Consider the following 8,550-nt stretch of genomic DNA (forward strand, 5'->3'; position numbering starts at 1 on the left):
TCGCTGCCACCTCTCCTCAACCCCGAGGCAGCAGAAGGGGCTTTTTCCCCACTTGTGGCTCTCCCTGCTCTCCTTCCCCCTCTCTGGGCTGAGGCTCTCGCACAGGTTTGCGAGCACTGTTGACGGGAAGAAAGGAAATGGGGCAAAGCAGCTGCCAGGAACCACAGGCTCCCGGGCTCCTGCGCTCCAGGCTGGTGCTTCCCGGGCAGGATTTCTGGGCAGCCTCTGTGAGCCCTTTCTTCCAGCTATTGATGTTGGATCCTCAGCCCTAGGGCCACTTCCAAGGCCATAAATCTGCTGGGTTGCTCTACCTTGTTTGCACTGCAAAGCTTCCAGACCTGCTGGAGATCTCAGCTTCTGTGCGCGGCCGTGATGTCCCCACGGCCAAGGTGGCAGCGTGCGCACTCCAGAGGTGCCACCGCATTCCAGCAGGCTGGCGGGGTGTGAGGAAAGGGCAGGACTTGGCCAAGGGTGGTGGTGAGACCTCCTGGTACCCCACTGCGCATGGTGGAATGGAGCTCTTGGAGGGTCCCATGGGTCCGTTGCTGACCCCTCTGCTGTCCCCAAGCCTTAGGCAGGGCTTGGACATCCCATGGTGCATCCAAGAGGGGTGTTGGGGTGGGGAGAGCCCCAAGGTGCCACCCCAGGGTGTGGGGTGAAGGGAAGGGGCGGCTGCTCCTCAGCATTAAAAGGAGCCCCTTGACTCTGAAACCCCGCGTGTTGCTCTTGGCCGGGCTGTGGTGCCTCCTGCCAAGAGCAACAGGTTTACATATTAAAGCAAAATTAAATTAAAAGACATTTATTTGTGCCCTTGCCACCCCCCTCCTCCCATTAACCCTTCACAGCCCAGGTACGAGGGCACCCAAAGGGATGGGGCTGGCACCCTGGGGTACCATCCAGACCCTGCCTGTGGGTGCTGCCGCCCACCCAGAGCTCTCGCTGGGCAACATGAAATGGAATCTGGGATGTTTGGGTGTTTCCATGTGATGTTTCCAAGCGTTCCTTGGCAAAGGACTCCCTAAAGGGAAGCTTTGGCGCCTGGAGCTGGGCATTAGGCTGTCCCAGAACAGTGACCGTGGAGCCCTTGGTTACCCTGTCCCACACAGGACATGGAGTGGATGGGATGAGGGATCACAGGGAGAGGTGCCACCTCCATCCCAGCTGCTGCAGATGCAGCTGTGGCTTCCAGCTCAACCACAGGTGATGTTTTGTCCCCAAACTTGCACCATGGCACAAAACACCTCCAACCCCCTCATTTCTTAGAGCACACTGGGAGGAGCGTGGCCTTAACCCAGGGCACAAAGCCCCCTGACGCTGGCTGCTCTTTGTCACCGCGGCACATCGAATCACAGAATCACAGGTTGGAAAAGACCTGCTGGATCATCAAGTCCAACCATTCCCATCAATCACTAACCCATGTCCCTCAGCACCTCATCCACCCGTCCCTTAAACCCCTCCAGGGAAGGTGACTCAACCCCTCCCTGGGCAGCCTCTGCCAGTGCCCAATGACCCTTTCCGTGAAAAATTTTTTTCCTGATGTCAAGCCTGACCCTCCCCTGGTGGAGCTTGAGGCCATTCCCTCTCGTCCTGTCCCCTGTCACTTGGGAGAAGAGCCCAGCTCCCTCCTCTCCACAACCTCCTTTCAGGGAGCTGGAGAGAGCAATGAGGTCTCCTCTCAGCCTCCTCTTCTCCAGGCTAAACACCCCCAGCTCTCTCAGCCGCTCCTCTTGTTCTCCAGCCCCTTCACCAGCTTTGTTGCTCTTCTCTGGACTCGCTCCAGAGCCTCAACATCCTTCTTGTGGTGAGGGGCCCAGAACTGACCCCAGGATTTGAGGAGCGGTCTCACCAGTGCCGAGTCCAGAGGGAGAAGAACCTCCCTGGACCTGCTGGTCACACCGTTCTGATCCAAGCCAAGATGCCATTGGCCTTCTTGGCCACCTGGGCCACTGCTGGCTCATGTTCAGTAGCTGTCAACCAACACCCCCAGGAATGGTTTGGGTTGGAAGGGACCTCAAAGCCCACTCAGTTCCACCCCTGCCATGGGCAGGGACACCTCCCACTGCATCAGGGGCTCCAAGCCCCATCCAACCTGGCCTTGAACCCCTCCAGGGATGGGGCAGCCCCAACTGCTCTGGGCACCCTGGCCCAGTGCCTCCTCACCCTCACAGGGAGGGTGCTGCCAGGCTGGTGTCTGGAGCTGCGGGCGCCGTGCTGTTCCCAGGCATTCCCACAGCCCTGCGATTTCTTTAGTCACAACATAACAACCTGTCAACGCGGCTCCTAATCGCCAGCCGCACACTGACACCCGCCATACATTATTTAAACATGCCCGATCCGGCGCTGTAAGGAAATTCCATGGGAGCTGCTTATCGGGAATTGTAACGGTGCAGGAGATAAGCTCTGTCCCTGGAATTTCCCTCTAGACTGGTCACCCGGCTCAGGGGCCCTGGGAAAAGGGTTCTTGGGGGTTATTTGGGGTGCTGAAGGGGCCTTGGTCCCCTTGCCACCAGCCCTGATGGGGGACTTGGAAAGAACCATCCCATGTTGGAAAAATGCTAAAAGTGGGCTCCAGGAAAGCTGGGGAGGGGCTCTGGATCAGGGCAGGCAGGGAGAGGATGATGGGGGATGGTTTTGAGACACAAGAGGGGAGATTGAAATGAGATTTTAGGCAGAAATGTTTTGCTGTGAGGGTGGGGAGGCCCTGGCCCAGGTTGCCCAGAGCAGTGGTGGCTGCCCCATCCCTGGAGGGGTTCCAGGCCAGGTTGGATGGGGCTTGGAGCCCCTGATCCAGTGGGAGGTGTCCCTGCCCATGGAACTGGATGGTCTTTGAAGTCCCTTCCAACCCATACTGTCCCATGGTTCTATGTCTGTGAGGGCCAAGCTTGGCATCAGCAGCTCCCACCCTGCGATGGTGGCAGAGGTGGCAAAGCCCATCCTCACGGCACAGCCGCCCTCAGCCTGTTTTTGTCACGGCTTTGAGTGCTCTTTGCTCCTTCTGGCAGTCACCCTCAGCCTCCCCTGCCCCCTTCACTGTTACCTGCCCCCCAGCGAGGGGGCATCCTGGGAGTGTTTAGCCTGGAGAAGAGGAGGCTGAGGGGAGACCTCATTGCTATCTACAAATCCCTGAAAGGAGGTTGTGGAGAGGAGGGAGCTGGGCTCTTCTCCCAAGGGACAGGGGACAGGACGAGAGGGAATGGCCTCAAGCTCCACCAGGGGAGGTTTAGGCTGGACATTAGGAAAAAAAAATTCACAGAAAGGGACATTGGGCACTGGCAGAGGCTGCCCAGGGAGGAGGTTGAGTCACCTTCCCTGGAGGGGTTTAAGGGACAGGTGGATGAGGTGCTGAGGGACATGGTTTAGTGATTGATGGGAATGGTTGGACTCGATGATCCAGCGGGTCTCTTCCAACCTGGTGATTCTGTGATTCTACGATTCTATGATCCTGATGTGTCCCCACCTGGGAGCTGCCCTTCTCTCACACGTGGGCAGTGCCAGGTGTCATTGCCGTTCCCTGCCCTGGGTGACACCTTGGGGACATGGGTGCTGGGCAGGGTCACGGCTCCCCCAGTCCACATGACGGTGCCCCCGCACTCCCTGCAGCCCCGCTCTGTGTGAGCCTGTGTGTGTGTGTTTGTGCACATTTATGTGTGTGCATATAGTGAGCATCCATGCTGTGCATGGGTTTGTGCACATATGTGTGCATGTGTGTTTCCACATGGGTGTGTGTGCACATTGGGGGGGGTGTGTGAGTCCATACGTGTGTGTGTGTGTCCCCGTGTGTGCCCAAGTGTGAGCCTGTGCATGTTTGTTTGACCCAAAGCAAGTGCAGACATTCACATCAGGGCCTGGGGGTGTTGGTTGACAGCGACTGAACATGAGCCAGCAGGGGCCCAGGTGGCCAAGAAGGCCAATGGCATCTTGGCTTGGATCAGAAACGGCGTGACCAGCAGGTCCAGGGAGGTTCTTCTCCCTCTGGACTCGGCACTGGTGAGACCGCTCCTCGAATCCTGTGTTCAGTTCTGGGCCCCTCACCACAAGAAGGATGTTGAGGCTCTGGAGTGAGTCCAGAGAAAAGCAACAAAGCTGGTGAGGGGGCTGGAGAACAAGAGGAGCGGCTGAGAGAGCTGGGGGTGTTTAGCCTGGAGAAGAGGAGGCTGAGGGGAGACCTCATTGCTCTCTACAACTACCTGAAAGGAGGTTGTGGAGAGGAGGGAGCTGGGCTCTTCTCCCAGGTGACAGGGGACAGGACGAGAGGGAATGGCCTCAAGCTCCGCCAGGGGAGGTTCTGGCTGAACATTAGGAAAAAGTCTTTCACAGAAAGGGTCATTGGGCACTGGCAGAGGCTGCCCAGGGAGGGGGTTGAGTCCCCTTCCCTGGAGGGGTTTAAGGGACGGGTGGACGAGGTGCTGAGGGATGTGGGTTAGTGATTTGATGGGAATGGTTGGACTCGATGATCCTGGGGGTCCTTTCCAACCTGGTGCCTCTGTGACTCTGTGATTCTGATTCTGTCTGTGCCCGTTTGCCCCCGTGGGAGCCCGTGTGTCTGTGTGCTCACACGTGTGCCCGCAGTCAGTACCCGCCCCGTGCGGCTGTTCGTTCACATTCACGTGTCCGCACGTGTCCGCCCCCGCCTTCCCCGCCCCGTTCCCGGTTCCCCCCCCCCCCCCAGCTCCCCCGGTCCCTCCCCCGGCCCCTCCCCTGGGCGGCCCCCGGCGGGCGGGGCGGTGGCGGCGCCGCTGCTGCTGCTGCCGCGGGGCCGCATGGCGCTCGGCGGGGCCGGGGGCGCGGGGGGCGGCCCGGAGCGGGGCCGCGGCGGCTCCGGCGCCCGGGGGCACCGCCAGGGGCTGTAGGCGCCGGCACCGACCCGCGGGAGCCGCCGGCGCTGCGGGAGCTGCGGGACTTGCAAACAGTGCGGGCGCTGCCGGAGTTTGGGAGCTGCAAGCGGTGCGGGCGGTGCGGGAGCCGCGGGAGCTGCAAGTGGCGTGGGAGCTGCGGGAGCTGCAAGCGGTGCAGGTAGTGCAGGAGCTGCGGGTGCTGCGAGCAGTGCGGGAGCTGCAGGCGCTGCAAGCGCTGAAGGCAGCGCAGGAGCTGCAAGCAGTGCGGGCAGCGCAAGAGCTGCGGGTGCTGCAAGCAGTGCAGGAGCTGCAGGAGCTGCGAGCAGTACAGGCAGTGTGGAAGCTGCGAGCAGTACAGGCAGCGCAGGAGCTGTGGGCACTGCAAGTGCTGCAGGCAGTGTGGGAGCTGCAAGCAGTGCAGGCAGTGCAGGAGCTGTGGGTGCTACAAGCAGTGCAGGCAGTGCAGGAGCTGCGGGAGCTGTGAGCAGTGCAGGAGCTGTGGGTGCTGTGAGCAGTGCAGGCAGTGTGGGATCTGCAGGCAGTGCAGGAGCTGTGGGCACTGCAAGCAGTGCAGGCAGTGTGGGAGCTGCGAGCAGTGCAGGAGCTGTGGGCGCTGTGAGCGGTGCAGGCAGCATGGGTGCCGTGCGGGCGCTGGCAGTGCGGGCGCTGCGGGCGCTGTGGGTGCTGTGTGTGCTGTGGGCGGACGGGCGCGGGCTGGAGCTGGAGGGTCCGCGGGGCCGTGCCGCGCGGTGCCAGCCCGTGGACATCCCCATGTGCCGCGGCATCGGCTACAACCTGACCCGCATGCCCAACCTGCTGGGCCACGAGAGCCAGCGCGAAGCCGCCCTCAAGCTGCACGAGTTCGCGCCGCTGGTGGAGTACGGCTGCCACGTCCACCTGCGCTTCTTCCTCTGCTCGCTCTACGCGCCCATGTGCACCCACCAGGTGAGCGCCAGCATCCCCGCCTGCCGCCCCATGTGCGAGCAGGCGCGCCACAAGTGCGTCCCCATCATGGAGCAGTTCAACTTCGGCTGGCCCGACTCGCTCGACTGCGCCAAGCTGCCCACCAAGAACGACCCCAACGCGCTCTGCATGGAGGCCCCCGAGAACGCCTCGGCCGCCGAGCCCCACAAGGGGCAGGGGATGCTGCCCGTGGCGCCCCGGCCCTGGCCGCCCGGTGCTGCCGGGGGACGGGGACCTGACGGGCTGGGGGCCTGCGACAACCCCGAGAAGTTCCAGTACGTGGAGAAGAGCCTCTCCTGCGCGCCCCGCTGCTCCCCTGGTGTGGACGTTTACTGGTCCCGGGAGGACAAGGACTTCGCCTTCATCTGGATGGCCGTCTGGTCCACCCTCTGCTTCGTCTCCACCGCCTTCACCGTCCTCACCTTCCTCCTCGACCCCCACCGCTTCCAGTACCCCGAGCGGCCCATCATCTTCCTCTCCATGTGCTACAACGTCTACTCCGTGGCCTTCATCATCCGCTCGGTGGCAGGGGCCGAGAACATCGCCTGCGACCGGGAGAACGGCGAGCTCTACGTCATCCAGGAGGGGCTGGAGAGCACGGGCTGCACCATTGTCTTCCTCATCCTCTACTACTTCGGCATGGCCAGCTCGCTCTGGTGGGTCATCCTCACCCTCACCTGGTTCCTGGCTGCTGGGAAGAAGTGGGGCCACGAGGCCATCGAGGCGCACAGCAGCTACTTCCACATGGCTGCCTGGGGCATCCCAGCCATGAAGACCATCGTCATCCTCACCATGCGGAAGGTGGCGGGGGATGAGCTCACGGGGCTTTGCTACGTGGGGAGCATGGATGTCAGCGCCCTGACCGGCTTCGTCCTCATCCCCCTCTCCTGCTACCTGGTCATCGGCACCTCCTTCATCCTCACGGGCTTCGTCGCCCTCTTTCACATCAGAAAGATCATGAAGACGGGCGGCACCAACACGGAGAAGCTGGAGAAGCTGATGGTGAAGATCGGGGTCTTCTCTATCCTCTACACCGTCCCGGCCACCTGTGTCATCATCTGCTACTTCTATGAGCGGCTGAACGTGGATTATTGGAACCTCAGGGCTCTGGAGCACGGCTGCCTGCACCTCCCCGGCCGCCGCGCCGCCAACTGCTCTTTGGAGGCCTCGGTGCCCACCGTGGCCGTCTTTATGCTTAAGATTTTCATGTCGCTGGTTGTGGGCATCACCAGCGGCGTGTGGGTGTGGAGCTCCAAGACGCTGCAGACCTGGCAGAGCCTTTGCAACAGAAAGCTGGGTGTGAGGACGCGGGGCAAGCCCTGCAGCGGGGTGAGCTGCGGCGGGGGGCACTGCCACTACAAAGCCCCCACGGTCATGCTGCACATGACCAAGACGGACCCTTATCTGGACAACCCGACGCACGTCTAGAGCCGGGGGGGAGCCCCCTCCCCACGGACGGGACCTCACGGGTAAGGGGCGACGCTGCGGGGGGTGAGGGCAGAGCCGGGGGGCGCGAAGCCCACGGGACCCCCTCCCCGGCACCACTCGACCCCGACAAGTGGCTGCTTTTTCCTAGAGGTTGTTTTGTTGTTGCTGTTGCCAAAAGCAGTGACTCTTCTAACGCTTTCTTTGAGGAGAGGGGGGCGGGAGGGGAATAATCCAGTCCGTGTTTATTTAATTCTGTAATTTATTTTAGATTTTTTTTTTTTTTTTTAAATCATTAGCTGCGAGGAATGGAAAAAACAATAAACCCTGGATGTGTTATTTCAACAGAGCCTGGTGCTGTTTGGAGGAATCCTAGGGGCTCAAGGGGAGCCCCCCCAGCACAAAGGGGCGGGCGTCCCGTGCCGGGAGCCCAGCTCTGGGGGCTCCCCCAGTCCGGCTGCCCCTCGGCTGGTTCTGCTGCCCGGCTGGCCGAGGAGCGAGGTTTTCCGGCGCTGTCAGGCTAACGAATCATCTTTTCCACTCGGGCTCCATAGGTGATCGGTGTCGGTGCCGCCGGGGCAGGCGAGGAGCTGGGGTGCTGGGCACGGGACCTCGGGGTGCTGAGCGCTCGGCTTTGATGTCCCACGCAGAAGCTCAAGGTGTGGGTAATGGAAACTTCTGGGCAGCTTTATTTATCCCTCCGCTCCGGTTACAATCCCAGCTCGCCTGCCCCATTGTCCGGAGGGAAACTCAAGCCTCAGCCGGTGCTGGGGGAAGCTTCGCGGGGTGCTGGGCGGCGGGTGCTCTGTCCTGCGGGGACGGGGGCTCTGCCGGGGGCTCAGCAGCGGGGACTGTGCCCACCCTGCCCTGAGACCCCTCGGGGGCGGCTCATGTCCGCAGCGGCGTCCCGGCACCCCGGGAGAGCTGGGCAGGGGGCTGCGGGCAGGTGATGCTCAGGCTTCTCCATCATCTACTTGCCCGTTAATTAGTGCTGGGCCCCAGGGAGGGTCTCCGTGGCCCCCCTCGCTCTTGCCCAGAAGCGAGGGACCCGAATAAGCACCCACCGCCTGCTCCACCAGCCCTCGGCCCCAGCGAAGCCCTCGGAGCTCGGAGCCCAGTGTCGGGGCTGCAGCTGAAGGAGGGGAGCGAGACCCCACACCCCGAGCCAGGGGCGTCAGGGGCTGGGATCCAATGCCCCTTGCCGCGCTGGGGCTTTGCGCTGCCGTGGCTGATGGACCAAGCACCTTCCATCCATCTCTGGGGGTGCCGGGATGGCAGAAGTCGAGCGACTGATCCGAGCAAAGCCTTGGACCCCCCGCTGCGCCGT

General features: G+C 62.1%; 1 protein-coding gene across 1 annotated transcript; it reads left to right on the top strand.

Moving 5' to 3' along the window:
• Positions 1-5,546: 5,546 nt before the first annotated feature.
• Positions 5,547-7,568, top strand: FZD9 (frizzled class receptor 9). Its single transcript, XM_069873990.1, has one exon. The coding sequence runs from the start codon at positions 5,607-5,609 to the stop codon at positions 7,224-7,226; it is 1,620 nt and encodes a 539-aa protein (XP_069730091.1). The 5' UTR covers positions 5,547-5,606; the 3' UTR covers positions 7,227-7,568.
• Positions 7,569-8,550: the final 982 nt, after the last annotated feature.

The sequence above is a fragment of the Phaenicophaeus curvirostris genome, chromosome 21, assembly GCF_032191515.1.
Source record: "Phaenicophaeus curvirostris isolate KB17595 chromosome 21, BPBGC_Pcur_1.0, whole genome shotgun sequence".
Lineage (NCBI taxonomy): Eukaryota > Metazoa > Chordata > Aves > Cuculiformes > Cuculidae > Phaenicophaeus > Phaenicophaeus curvirostris.